Source organism: Meriones unguiculatus, chromosome 7 (assembly GCF_030254825.1).
Source record: "Meriones unguiculatus strain TT.TT164.6M chromosome 7, Bangor_MerUng_6.1, whole genome shotgun sequence".
In the NCBI taxonomy this organism is placed as follows: Eukaryota; Metazoa; Chordata; class Mammalia; order Rodentia; family Muridae; genus Meriones; species Meriones unguiculatus.
Genome location: NC_083355.1, coordinates 34,471,328 through 34,486,424, shown reverse-complemented (window position 1 = coordinate 34,486,424; position 15,097 = coordinate 34,471,328). Strand labels below are relative to the sequence as shown.

General features: G+C 39.0%; 1 protein-coding gene across 1 annotated transcript in view; it reads right to left on the bottom strand.

Moving 5' to 3' along the window:
• Window positions 1-15,097, bottom strand: part of Brip1 (BRCA1 interacting helicase 1) — a 125,585-nt gene that overhangs the window by 16,550 nt on the left and 93,938 nt on the right. The window contains 1 exon segment of the mRNA XM_021645850.2: window positions 2,591-2,703. Coding sequence (XP_021501525.2) covers window positions 2,591-2,703 — 113 coding nt within the window.

The following is a 15,097-nucleotide window of genomic DNA, read 5'->3' as shown; positions in this document are numbered from 1 at the left end:
CAATAGGAAGCCAGGGAAATCTATTTCGGGTTCACTTTATGTCTAAAGTGGCTTTTGGTAGAGGTATTTAAATTAATAAAACATTTAGGAGAAAAGAGGTTTCATCTTTTCTTTTTCCATTGTTTTCATACTGCCTTGCTCAAATGAATCATGCTCACTTGAGAAATAATATTATACTTTAAGTAAAGTATACTAGTGAGAAGACTCTTACTTGTGACTGGGTTGTAAACCACCTGGTATGTTTCAGAAGACTATTAGGATATTTTACAGACTTCATTACTCCAGATTATAAGGTCCATGTAACGTTTAAAAAGCGACAATGAGAGGTTGGGGAGATAACTCAGTTGGTGAAATGCTTATGGGGCACGTCCGAGGACCTGAAGCCCGGATCCCCAGCACCTACATAAAAGCCAGGATGGTAGCACCTCCTGGAACCCCAGCGCGAGGGGCAGAGCCAGGGACATCCTGGGGTTCTCTGGCTGTTCTGTCTGGCTAGCTGTAAGCTCCACAGACAAGGAGAGACCCCATTGAAAAGACACAGTGGAGAGCGACAGAGGGCGACGCCCAGCACCACCCTTGGGCCTCCACATGTGCCCCACGCCCCTCTCGCATGTGCAGCATCAAGACAGTTGATCGGTTTCTGTCTACTTCACTTCTTCTACATGTGTCTCCCCTAAGGGTGCTTCAAATTACAGACGCCTTTGTACCAGTGAGTGCACACGAGCTTTTATCAAATGATGTAAAATTCACCCGATTGTTATTTCTTCATTAAAAACGTTTTGTTATTAAAAGTGCATGTTCTTTGTGACAAATTGCCATTTGCTGATGGTATCCCTAAAAAAATCAATAAAATGACAATACAATTACTAAAAATACCAAAGCCATACTCTTGTATATTTCAAGTGCATGACTTCTGTGGTACTTTGAAACAAAACAAAACAAAACAAAACAAAACAAAACAAAACAAAACAAAACACAGTTTGAAGGTCCAGAAGCTGGCCAGCAATGAAGAACAGTAGTGAAGCAGCAGACCTTATGTTTCCCACCATTCGCCAAGCAAGTCTGAAGCATCCATGTCAAGCTGAGACATAGGAGGTGAGAATGGAAATATATATATATATATATATGTGAGGGGAAAGGACACATATACTTAAACAAGCTATTACCTGATGGTAACATATATTCTACAGTATCTACAGTAGAGATAATGTGCACAGTCTCATGTGTGTGCTAGGGTATAAATAACCCCAGATGAAGAAACAGAAGGCACTCATATAGGACATGACTTCAGGTTGTAATTGTTACTCTGCCGTATGAATATCACAGAGGCTTCTATGTCAAGACGGAAGAAAGTCACTCCAGAATATGACAGAGTTAACAGCTTATGTTTAATCGTAAAAATGTTAGTGGATCGAGGTAGGAAGTATGGATGAAAAAGCAAGTCTGTGGTTTTAAAAGTGCAGGTGAAGGGTCATTTAATAACTATGTGACCTAATTTAGTTTCAGATTAAAGTTTGAAAATAAAACAAGAAAATTAAATGATGATGTTCCCACTTGCATTCTTAGGTGTTATTAACTGAAGAACCAAATGGGATAACATGTAACAAAGAGTTTATAAATCATAAAGAATGCAAGTGGAACTCATACTTCACAAGTTTTCTTAAAGTTCAAGGTGCTTTTTATATTAAAGTAAAAAAAATCATCAATGGAAATAAGAACACTTATTTTTATAAAAATAAGTATAACAAATAAAAGTCAAGAATTTTAAAGTATATGTTCAAGCTTTCCTAGGAACTATTACTGAATATTGCAATCCAAACAAAAATAGGCATTCATCAGGACGAGGAAACACGCAGTGCAAGTAGGTGCCAAGGAACACGGGCTGTCCAGACAGGAAGGGCAGCAAGACAGCAGCTTCACAACGTCATGGGTTTGAAGAGAACACACAAAATCTGAAACTATGAGGAACGTGAGTGATGTGTTCCAGGAATGAATCTACCCAATGTCCTATGTCACTGGCTTCATGTAAATGAGTGCAGACGCAATCTTGTCACTTTGGGGCAATGTGAGTACACTTGACACCTGAGAAAAATCTTTTCCAGATCTGTTTGGGTCAGATACCTCTTAGTTACAGATCTCCTAACCGAGCTCTAAATATGTCAAATTTTCCTCCTGTCACAACCTTATCCTTACCCCGCTTCTGTTATTTGAATTACCTGAACATCTTATAGCTTCACTGGAAAACAAAAGTTTGCACTGATAACTATGTCACATAATAATCTTTAAACCAGTTTGCACAAAATCTGTTTTGTGTTTATAATCTGAAAGTTTATGTCCTGCAATAATTTTTTTGAGATGTTAATTTAAAGTTATCCCACAGGCTGGAAAGAATAACGATGGCTCAGTTGGTAAAGAGCTGGCCACAGTTCTCAGCTCCCACTTCTGACATCTGCGAAAAGCATACTTTCCTAGAGTTCAAGACAAATAAAATTTCACGCTGATTTTTAAAAGTAGCAAATGTTACTTCCTCTTCTTGGGCACAGACAAACATCACAGACAGTAACACTGTACTCCATTTTACTTCACTCACCTGCCTAGCGCCTGATTTAAGGCTCTGTATGCTTGAATTTCATACCATTGACGGCCAGGCAAAAGACCTCTCAGTTTTGAGTGGTGGTCATTGTATTGCCGTTTCAGTTCAACCTAATAATTTAAACATTAAAAAAAAAATGTAGCAGATAAGTAAAGCTTATTTTAAACATCCTAAAAAAAAAAAAAAACAACAAACTGATGTTTTAAATTTCATTTTGTTTTTTACTTGAGTTTTTCAGTTCATTCATGTCTGATTCATCCTTACATTTCCTCAATTCTTCATGTATATGATTATCTGTGAGAGCATTTCACACAGTAAAATCCACACATTCTCAGTGTGTAACATAAATCCTAGCAAATGTATAGTCTGAAGCCAGCCAGGTCATTATAATACAGCTCCTTCCCAACACTGTTATCTTTTCAGGTGATCGCCTTATACTTCTGGCCGTGGCAGCCACACTGGCTTGGTTTTGCCTTTTCCGAAATTCCAAATAAATGTTATTAGACTGCATGTGTTTGTTTGTGCCTATACTGACTACTTAGCATATTACTTTGGGAATCCATACATATTAAAATACATAAATGAAGCATGCACATATTCCATTTATTTATATGGATAATAACTACAGTGGTGGTTTGAATGAGAATAGCCCCGACAGGCTCATATGTTTGACTGCTTCCATACCAGGGAGCAGAACTGTTTGACGAATTTAGGAGGATTAGGAGGCTGGCCTTGTTGAAATAGTGTGGCCTTGTTAGAGGAATTATATCACAGGCGTGAGAAGGAGGGGAGGGAGGGTGCACTTTGAGGTCTCAAAAGCCCACGCCAGACCCAATTTCTCTGCTTGTGGACCAGGATGTCGCTCTCAGCTACTTCTCCAGCACCGTGGCTGCCTGCTGTCATATTCCCTACTATGATGACAATGGACCAAGCCTCTAAAACCATAAGCAAGCCCCTGTTTAAATGTTTTCTTTCATAAGAGTTTCATTGGTCATAGTCTCTTCACAGAAAATGAACATTCACACACACACACACACACACACACACACACACACACACACACACACACGTCACTTATGCGTTTTTTGTTTTCTTTCCCCCGGTCTCTTGGTCCTTGCTTTTATTTTTTCTAACTTTTAAAAAATTGATTCTTTGTTTTCTCCCTCTTCTGATGTCTGTCCCATTTGCCTTTCCGAATGAGTATTGAACATCTTACCCAGGGTCCTCCTTCTTGCTTAGCTTCTTTAGGTGTACAGATTTTAGTATGTTTATCCTGTATTATATGTCTAATATCCACTTATAAGTGACTTTATACCATGTGTCTTTTTACTTCTAGGATACCTCACTCAGGATGCTCTTTTCTAGTTCCCACCATTTGCCTGCAATTTCATGATTTCCTTGTTTTTAATTGCTGTGTAATATACCATTGTGTAGATGTACCACAGTTTCTGTAGCCATTCCTCAGCTGAGGGACATCTGGGTTGTCTCCAGCTTCTGGATATTATGAATAAAGCTGCTACGAACATGGTTGAGCAAATGTCCTTGTTGTGTACTTGAGCATATTTTGGATATATGGCTAGGAGTGGTATAGCTGGATCTTGAAGTAGCACTATTCCTAATTTTCTGAGGAAGTACCAGATTGGTTTCCAAAATGGTTGTACAAGGTTACATTCCCACCAGCAATGGAGGAGGGTTCCCCTTTCTCCACATCCTCTCCAGCATGTATTATCATTTGAGTTTTTTATCTTAGCCATTCCGATGGGTGTAAGGTGAAATCTCGGGGTCATTTTGATTTGCATCTCCCTGATGACTAAGGATGTTGAGATTTGAGCATTTCTTTAAGTGTCATTCGATATTCCTCTATTGAGAATCCTCTGTTAGCTCTGTATCCCATTTTTTAATTTGATTGCTTGGTTTGTTGCTGTTGAATTTCACATCATGCCCCCCAATCCCACTCATTTTCCCATCCCTCCATATCTGACCTCTACCCTTGCAACCTCACCCCCTAAGTAAAACAAAACAATTCACCCTGCTTTGGAAGCGGGTGTGCCACACAGTGTACCCCTTTGTCCAAACAGCTTCACTGGCAGATGTTCACTGCAGTAGGTCATTGGTCTGGTGTAAGGCCTCGGCCTCTGCCACACTTTCTATACTGGATCTTTACAGGGACTCCTCTCAGGCATTATATTGTTGCCCGGCGTCAGGGATATCCCGAAGCTTTCATTCTGCACGACTGGCCGTTCCTAGTCGGAAATGTCGGGGTGGGCCAACTCAAGGTCCTGGATGTGGAACTGGGTGGCAGTAAGCTGGTCTGCAGCCAGCTCTCCTACACTTCCCAGGTGAGGGGTGTGGCCGTTCACCCAGCACCCCACCAGTGAGGGCAGGGCCAGCTCTCCACTCATGCCTTAGGGTGGCTCACCTACGCCTCTCTATCGGCCAGGTCCCAGCAGACATGTTGAGTCAGCTGTGGGTCTCTACTCTGCCGGTCCTGCTCCTCCTGGAGAGGATGCAGCTCTGGGAAGCACAGAGACTCACACAGAGGTCAGTTTTCTCACAGGAAGAAGGCAGAGGCCCACTGGCAATTGTATTTGTTACCGCTCTGCTGATGGACATTTCCTAAGGCTCTACTGATTGGCCATTTCCTCAGGAGCAACCACCTTTGCCTTTCCAGTTCCACCTCTATTCATAGCACACAACCTGGCTGGCTTCTCTTCCATCTCTCCACCACCTATCTGCTCACTGCTTTTTCTCCCATCACTCCTCCACTTGCTCTATTCCCAGTACAGCCCATAGTGACTATGACATCCATGGATATTTGCTCCTGTCACATTAATTCCAGTAGGGCTGTGCTTTCTTAGGTTCAGATAGGTTACTTGGAACCAGCTGATTCTTTTGCGCTTGTTTTCCAATGCAGTGAGAGCAGCTCCAGAGCAACCTGTGATCCAGGGCTAATTTATCTACAGAAAAAAAAGTGCAGCTCATCTATGTCCAATGTCCCACATATTACGAGCTGCCCTCCACCCCTGGCTAATGAGAGCACATACTAGTCCTGGCTCTTTATAAGGCTAAAAAGACTATGCATTCCCTGGTCTCAGGTGTTTCCACTCATGTCTGGGCCCATCACTATTCATGCAATGCTTCAAGATGGTCCCTTTGCAGATATGTGGCTCCTTCCCCCTACACAGTTGCATCCTCTCTGGTACTCTGCCCTGCAAATTCTCACTGCCATGAAGTCTTTCTCTGTACCTCAGTGAGTTATTAAGCTCTCGCTTCATCTTTCCTGTACTGTGTGGTGTGACCTGGTACTGTGGGGCTCATTTTACTTTTTATTTATTGGACCTAGCGCTGAATATCTAAAAACAGCGTTTCCTCACAGCGTTCCCTTTTCTGGTTCTTTTAAGCAGGTTATTCCCTTGAGATTAAACTTTACATTAAAAAATTTAAAGAAAACTTTGCCCCCACACAGAGTTGTTCAATATACCCCTGCTATTGCTCTGCAAACTGCAGCAGCACCTTGCTCACTATGTCACCTTGTGCATACTTTTACAGTAAACTGCACAGGGTGACTGATAACTTTGTCACTTGAACCCTTTTCACCTACAAACGAAGATACTCTGGTTAGAAAAGTTATTAAACATTTAAGTAACTCTTCCTGGGATAGAAATTCAGACCCTAGTTTGCATGTCATTAGGCGTGAAAGACAGATTTCTGCAGTTTCTGAAAGCTTTGCACTAAGAAAGTTCATAGCTTTTACCCCATTGCACAACATCACCAACAATAAATTTATTTCTAAGTTAAATTGTTAGGAAGGTTTTATTGGATGGGATAAAACAACCCCAAAGTTAATTATAAAGAAATCTATGCAGTAACTACTGACTGATGTGTTCAGTTATATTAAACAAACACTTATTTAAGCAGTGTAGTACAGGATCCGATAACTCAAACACCAGAATATAGAACAGGATCTGAAAACAGACCACTGTTTACTTGGCATAAGGAAGGGGTAATTTTAAATCAGTGAGAAAAGAATAAACTATTAAATGTTGTTAGGAACAACTTTTGGAAAAGTAAAGAAACGCTCAATAAAGTATAGCTTCTTGTATCATTTATACAGATACATTTAAGACAATTTGAAAAACCTAAAATATTCTCAAGAAAACACAATGAACTATTTATAATCCCAATGTGGGAAAGACCACCCTAACCAAGCAAGCCTACCAAACAAAGGCCACGGGGAAAAGCCTTAACCAGCCGAGCAATCTTGTCAGCCCCAGTTGAAGGCTTGACTGTGTAGGGTGACTCACTCATGGTTTACCAGACAGCACCTAATTTAGGTTAAGAATAAATAAGACACATGAATGGCCAAAGAATGCTTAGGGATGTTGTAAATGAAAGACTGGTGATAGCTATAATTACTTGTCTAACCCCTGACAGCCATTTGGGGCATCAAAAAGGCCAAGTATCTTGTTAGCAATAAAGGCAACTCAAAGTAATGCCCATTCTAAATCAATCCCAACAAAGACTTACACCAAACTCCGACAAGACTCACAGGAGACAGTTTGAAAATTGAGTGTTTTCCTGAGATCTCAATAACAAACCATCAAGCCACACCTACACAAGTTCAAGGTGACCAGATGCTAACAGAACTGCTCATAAAAAAAAAATCAATATTCCACAGAAGAGAATAGGACTTTAAAACCTCTATAATGTATCATCTGTAATGTCTAGTATAACAATTAAAAATTATTAAAAACAAAAAACAAAAACCCATGACACTCATTAGGAGAACATAGACAGCAGCAACAGTTTGGGAAGTGTGAGAGCAGCTTTGAGAATGACAAAGACTTAAAGCAGGCATCAAAAACATATTTAAGTATAGGCATGGGGACGTAAGTTTGAATTTCATGTATGCATGTGTGCTCACACACACACACACAGAGGAAATAAATCTTAAGAAAAAAGGCTCACAGTTTAATGACTAAACTCTAGATGGTCTTGACAGAGAAGTTAATTTTTTAATTTAATTTTATTTTAAAATGTATGTGTGTGTGCACGTATGTATGGTATATGTGTTGCAAGCATCTGAGTATATATATGTGTGTATGTTTGCTCACAGACACATGTACAGGTCATAGCAAGACTTCAAGAGTTTTCCACTATTTCTCTATGCATTATTGCCTTGTGACAGGTCTCTTACTGAACTGAAGCTTGCCATTTAGGCTAGAGTGGCTGGCCACATGGCTCTTGGGATCTGCCTGTTTCTACCCCAACAACGCTGAGCTTACAGGTGTACATGTCCATGTCCAGCCTTTTAGATGGACCAGGAAATTCAAACTTAGGTTCTCATGCTTGCAAAACAAGCACTCTTACCCAATGACCCATCTCCTGGAAGTGGAAAATTCAAAAGGAATGGTATTCAAAAGGGAATGGTACAACTGAAAAATACAGTGACAGAAAGGATTTCGCTGAATGGGTTTAGGGGCTGATAGTGGAACGCAGAAGCATTAGTAAGAGATCAAAAGAGGCAATTATCAGCAAGCACATCAGTGAGAACAAAATAAATACCCGTATATTGAAAAGACACTTGTGTAAAAGAATCGAACAGTCTAAACAAACCACAGTTAAAACAGTATCACTGCATTTAATATAATATGCCATGGGCTGGCAGAGGGCAGCTCAGTGTGGAGTGCCTACCTGGCACGTGTGAGGCTGCTGGGAATTCCCAGGACTATTAACCCCCACCCTGCCACGTGCCTCTTAACTCTGTTGTTTAATCTTTGTATCATTCTAAGAACGAATTGCTTTTCTACACCACAAAGAAAGTTCTCCTAAAAACAATTCAGGTTTAAAATATTCTAGTGGACAGCTGTCCCTCTATACTGATAAGTTCTAAAATAACTGGAGTCAACCAACCACTGATGGAAAATATCCAGAGTAAAACAAAACCACTCTGGGCTCTCCTGAACACGAATAACTTTTTGTTATGTTCCCTAAGTCAAGCAGTAAAACAGCTATATGGCAGTTACACTATGCTAGGTATTGTGGGTATTGTGAATAATTTAGAGATGATTTAAAGTACTGTGGAGAACAGGCATAGATTAGCTGCAACACTACGCTATTTTACAAAGGAACTTGAGCATCGGAGTATGTTCTTTTCTCCATGTTTTCTGGAGTCAATCTACCACAGATGCTGACAGGTGACCGACTGTATTCAGTTTCAGAATTTTTATACTAATTGAGTGCAAAAAAGGGGGTGGGGAGAGCTAGTTTGCAGCAGCTCTTAAGGATGCTGCGGAAATGTTTAAAAAAAAAAAAAACACTGAAAGTATGGAAATTGAAACAGTGCTGGAAAACTGTGGAAGCTGAAACCCTGATTTCAGTTCAACGTATGCAATTTGCTTGGATGTAAGCTGTTTGTTCTAGACAATAGGATTGCAAAGGTAAGGTTAAAAACATTTTCTGCCTGACAATAATTTAGAGAAGACTGTAAGTTCAAAAGGCTATCAAATAAGCATATTAAGATACAAATGCTGACCACAATATATGGAAGTAAAGACGGTTGATAAATGAAGATAGTCCATGAGTGTGGCATAAGAAGAGTGCCTGGTTTGGAGAAGTAAAGGAAAAGAAAATTGGTTCAATTTGTAACAGCGTCAACCTATTGGACTTGGGTCACCAAGTAGAAGTGAAGGAAAATGCCCAGATGCTCTCTAACTTTCCAGCTAAAGAGGAGTCCAGTAGGTATCAGAGAAGATAAGTATGTTTAAGGAAAAAGATAAAATTGACTTAGCCTAGGTTAAATTTCTAAACAAAGAGTAAAAGTTGACAATAAGCCAAGCATAATGGTACATACCTGAGATCCAAGCCTGGGGATAACAGCTGCGGGATAACTAGGTCTAGGCAGCTCAGCCAGGCAACATACCAATACCTTGTCTCAAACCAACAAAATTACAAGGAAAAAAAAATTGAAATAAAAATTGACATTAAGAATTAGCTAAACACTCAAAATTGGAAAACCAGGGAGTCAAAGTTTTTAGTGTAGAGTACTGGAATCCACCGAGTTTCTCGACAGGCCCATGCACAGTGTGGTGACTGAGTGACTAACAGCACTAGCACACATTCACCTGGCAATTTTACAAGGAAGATGTCACCTCATGTTGCAGATAAGAAAATGAGGAATGAAAAGACAAAAGTCACACCAGGGCTTAGATCAAGTCTGAGTTCAGAGCTCGTTCTCTGAAAGAGTGAGAGCCACAGAGCTGGACACTTAAAGAGCTCCTCTGAATGAGCCTACCTAATGTAGTTAGATAAGACTGTTGTGCCTTACTTTTCCTATTTAAAAACAGGAGTAAAGTACACGAAATTAAATGAAAAATGGTTCTAGAATTTCATTGTATGTATAATGATCATCAACCATGAAAACCAATGCCCAATTTAAAATGACACACAGCATATGTGAAAAAGCCAGTTTCTCCTGCCAGCAAATAGCCTAAATGCTAAGTAAAGCAAAGGCCGGAAGGGATTAGCTGAAATGTCAAAAGACAACCTTTTACTTTTACCTGCTCATCCTTATAAACATTCTGATTCCCCAGGCGTGCTTCCCGAACAAACAGTTTCAATATGAAGCAGCAGAGGGCCCCAGGCAAGCTCTGCCATCTAGTAACTGTCAAAGAGATTAGTGTTTCATCTATTTGGGAGGTCATGCCCACATCCACATCAGCTACACAGTAGAATAACATTATACCTGTTGACCAATGCTTCTTTAATGCCTAACAAGACAGACATTTCACATTATGGATGTTAACTCGGAATTTCCTCCTAAGTTTTGACAGCAAGTAAATACCATAAACGGAGCTCAAGTGTGTTTTGGAAACTACCATAACTTTTCGAATACATTTTACAAGCCTTCCCCTAAATAGAAAACTGCAATCATCCATGCTATCTGGAAGAAGTGTAAACCACTCACTCCCCATCCGCAATAAATTAGCGTCTGGGTAATTCTGGAGAAGGGTGTAAACAGAAGTGAGAAGGCATTTAAATAACCTGTTTATTACAGTTGAGAAAGTGCGCAATACACCAGAATAAGATACTGCGTGGATTTATTAAAACATTATTTCTTATTGTTCCCAGATGTCAAAGTTCACTCAAAATGAAAGTCATCCTTATTTTGGTAGTTTCTACAGGAATTAAAAAAATATATCTAAAAGATGTGTGCATGTTCTCAAAATTTAACTAATATAAGCTAGAGAATAGCAAGGAAACCACTGTAGATTTGTTGAAATGTGAAGGTAATGACAATCAAGGCTGGGATGGTAGCTATTGAACCATGTAAAAAGTACCAACAGACAGCATTCAAACATAAATTATACCATTTTATACTTTCTTTCTTTATTTTTTGTTTCTTGAGACAGGGTTTTTCTGTGGAGCCCTGTCGTCCAGGAACTGACTCTGTAGACCAGGCTGACCTCGAACTCGAAGATCCACCTACCTCTGCCTCCTTAGTGCTGGGATTAAAGGTATGTGCCTCTGCAGGGCTTTTTTTTTTTCTTTTCCATTTATGATTTTGTATTTTGATTTACATCATAATATACTTAAGATCAAACAATAAGTTCTTTAATTGTCCATGTCTCAATTTTACTAGAAGTAGAAAAGATTCAGGATAAAAATGCACTTAAATCTAGGCATGGTGGTCACACCTTTAATCCCAGCATGTGGAGGCAAAGGTTAGTCTTAAGTAAATAGCCCCTATGTAACAGTAATCTTTTACAAGATTTTAGAGTTATTTCTAAATTTTCATTTGTGAGTGTGTGTGTGTCTGCAGAGGCCAGAAGAGGGCACTGGAGCTCTAGGTGGTAGTGAAGAGGGCATCAGAATTGCAGGTAGTTGGCAGCACCCAATGTGGGTGCTGGGAACTGAACTCTGGTCCTCTGGAAGAACAGGAAGGGCTGTGAAATGGAGTCATCTCTCTAGTTCCCTTTTATTAGCTTTGTAAGTAGTTTCTGAAGAAATAAATGGTTTGACAAAAATGAATTAGAACTCTAAATGCATCTCATCACTTTCCCTCTATCCCACATGAAAAACAGATTTTACTCAAATTCATAAGTATGTTGTATATTATGGTTTCAGAAATATATGCCCTCTTAAAAACAATCAGTTCAAGCAGATTTTTTTTTCTTGTATGAAAGCTTGAAGAGTAATGTTCAAGTGTCCAATCAAGGTGTGGTGGTGTACACTTGTAATCATAGTACTCCAGATGCCAAGGCCGACTTGAAGACCAGCCTTGGCTACATGGTGAGATGAGCCTGGACTACATGAGACTCCATCTCAAAACAAAACAAAAGAGCTCAAAAACCAACAACACCTTAGAAAATTAAAATTCTCTGTACAGCAAAGAAAACAATCAAATAAAAAAAGTCTAAATAGTAGGAGCCAAATCTTTACTAGCCATCTATCCAACAAAGGATTAATATGTTGAATACATAAAGAACTAAAAAATTAAAGAACAAATTAAAAACCCAGCCAATTAGTGGACTAAGGAAATGAACAAGCAGTTCTAAAGATGAAATGTAAGTGGCCAGTGAACATATGAAAAAAAAACAAAACATCTTTCTAGCCATCAGATAAATGCAAATCAAAACTACACTGAGAGTCTATTTTACCTGAGTCAAAATACCAGTCATCAAGAATGCAGATAACAAAAAATTCTGGCAAGAAGATGGTTAAAATGCTAACTAGCTCAGTAACTATCAAAATCGGTGTAGAAATTTCTCAAGAAACTAACAACACATCTAGCCTACAACCCAGCGATATAATATAGTCCTGGGCATTTACCAGAGGGCTCTGGGTCAGTACAGTAGAGACACTTAATCTATCAGTGCTAACTACTGCATAGCCCGCAACGGCGAAGTTATGAAATCATGTAAGTGTCCACAGAAAGAAAATGTGGTACATATACACAAGCCAATGCTTTCAGTTATAAGGAAGAATGAAGCGAGGTTATTTGCAGGAAATGGGTATTAATCGAATTAAGCCCATCTCAGAAAGACAAGTATTGTATGTTTTCTCTCACTTGTGGTTTCTAGATTTTTATACAGTTATTTAAAGTCATAAATGGATATGTAAAGAGTGAAGCTGTGTAGGGGAACAAAGGAGACAAACAGGTAGAGGCAGGATGGGAGGCATGGGGAAATATGTTCAACATGCAATATTTACCTGTATGAAGAAAATTCAGATTCAAGTTTTAAATATTTGAAGTTCGTACCTCCAAATTAAAAAAACAAACAATCATCTAAAGCCACTAATTAATACTAAGAAAGCATCCTTTAGGAGGATGAACATATTTCTCAGGAAGAATGGTTTTAACTCTAGCCAAGGTAGAGCTTTAAGCCCTAGCATTTAGAGCAAACCCAAGCTGGAGACAAAGACAGTGCCGGAGAGACATTTACTACTCAGAGTTACACTGCAGGGTAAATATTTTTTATCATTGTATCACAATATAAATTCCAACAGTTCTAGTTCTCAGCTGAGCCTAAGACCTTGTAATGTGGAGTAATTTGGCTAAATAAAAGGAGTGTAACTGGTTTTATTTCATTTGGCATATTTTCAACATTTCTGAAACACCAAAGTTAACCAAATATAGAACATTTTTTTAAATGAGGGAAAAAAGTTTCTGCCAAGAGTTAAAGAACCAGGCCCCCCTTTAAATAATAATAATATAAAAAAGCACACTAGAAACAGTCTTCAATTATTACTTTCTGTTATATTAGGACTTAACCGTAATAATCTACCAGGAAACAAAAACTAGGACATAGTAATAGCAATATAACTCACTTCATACATGCTTCAGGACTGCTTCTGGATAAGATACATTTTTAGAGAAATCTATTAAACTTTGTGTCATAAATTGTAGCTGTTGAAAAAAACACCTGAACATTTGAAATCTGAGCAACAGCTGGGCTGAGGCTCAGGGGTAGGTGCCTATCCAGCACACAAAGGTTCCAGGTTCAATGCTCAGGAAAGAGACAGGGGAAAAGTTGGGCACCTCCTCTTTTCTCCCTAGTCCCACCTCTACTTAAAGCAACTTAGCTGTGGCTGCTCCTCAGAGTATTTGACTGGGTGGCATTTATATACTCCCAAGTAAATCCTTGGACAATAATGACACAAAAGCATCTCAGTCAGAATGGGAGTGAGATTTTAAATTTTTCATTATCCAAACAGTTTCTCAAGATAAGAACACAGGGCAAAAGAAGAAATTACTATTTTTCTATTAAAAGAAAAAAATTAATTCTTTAAGACATGAAGGAAATTATAATATGCCTATCCTGGCAAGGATATGATTTAAAACTTTAATAGAGTCACAGGCATTATGGCAATTTAGTTAGGCTAACCATGCTAAGCTATTGCTTAGATAAACATGCAAATGCTTCGGTTATCCACTTTGAAAAATGCCACCACTCCAGCTATCATCTATTCTGAGGAGGGAAGCATAGCTGCAAAGGCACACGGCTTGCAGACTGTGAATAACCACAGTTCTCCCCAAAAGCTTCTTTTCTGAGGTTTCTCTCCTGTAAAAAAGAGGAAAATTATTTCTGCCAACCTTACCTCATACACTGACTGAATAAAAAGACAATGAACATGAAACAGGAAAGCATTATATATTGAGTGAGCTGGCAAAGGCCCCTGTGGTGCAAGCCAATAGTAATCCCTGTTTGCTATTCAGGCAGCTAAGGCAGGAAGAGTTCAAGTTCAAGGCCAGCCTAGGTAAGTTTGCAAGATCTGCTGTAACACAAGAAAAAGTAAGGGAGGAAGGAAGGAGGCTGGGGTTCTATTTTAGGATTATAGCTCTTGCCTAAAGTGTGTGAGGCCCTAGGCTCCATATCCAGCAATGAAGGGAGAGGGGAAAGCAGGTGGGTTCAAGTCTTTACTCTTCTCATATTTTCTAAGACCCAATATAGATTTTCGTGGACTTTACATTCAGCTGTAACACACTGTTGCATGAACATAAAAAATGTCATAGGATTATGTAGGTTATACAGTCATTGCCTTGGGCTCTTCATGCCAAATCAGTGAAGTATGTTTCAAACTATACTACTGAATATATAGAGATTATTTCAGGTGACTTATAAATTATTTTAGTTTATGGAATGACTGCACTTTCACTTAAAAAATCAATGAAAATAGGTACATTGGCACACTATGTAGAGAACATTGTTCGGTTCTAAAACATCTTTTTCTCAATAACTTCTGCACTTGTTCAACAAATGTTCTGAAAAATTCTGGCTTACATAAACGCTCTTTAATATGTTTTCTAGTGCTTATTGATCATTTTGCAATCTCTTTGTTTCTGAGAGTAGTAATATAAAACACAGGCATGGAGAGACATATGAGAATGTGTATAGGATTGTTCCTGTATTAATTTAAACATTGTTTCGTTTAAATATTTTACCCTCCAGTGTTTCTCTTGTAAAAGTCTCACAACTACTGGAGAAAATCTAGCAATCATAG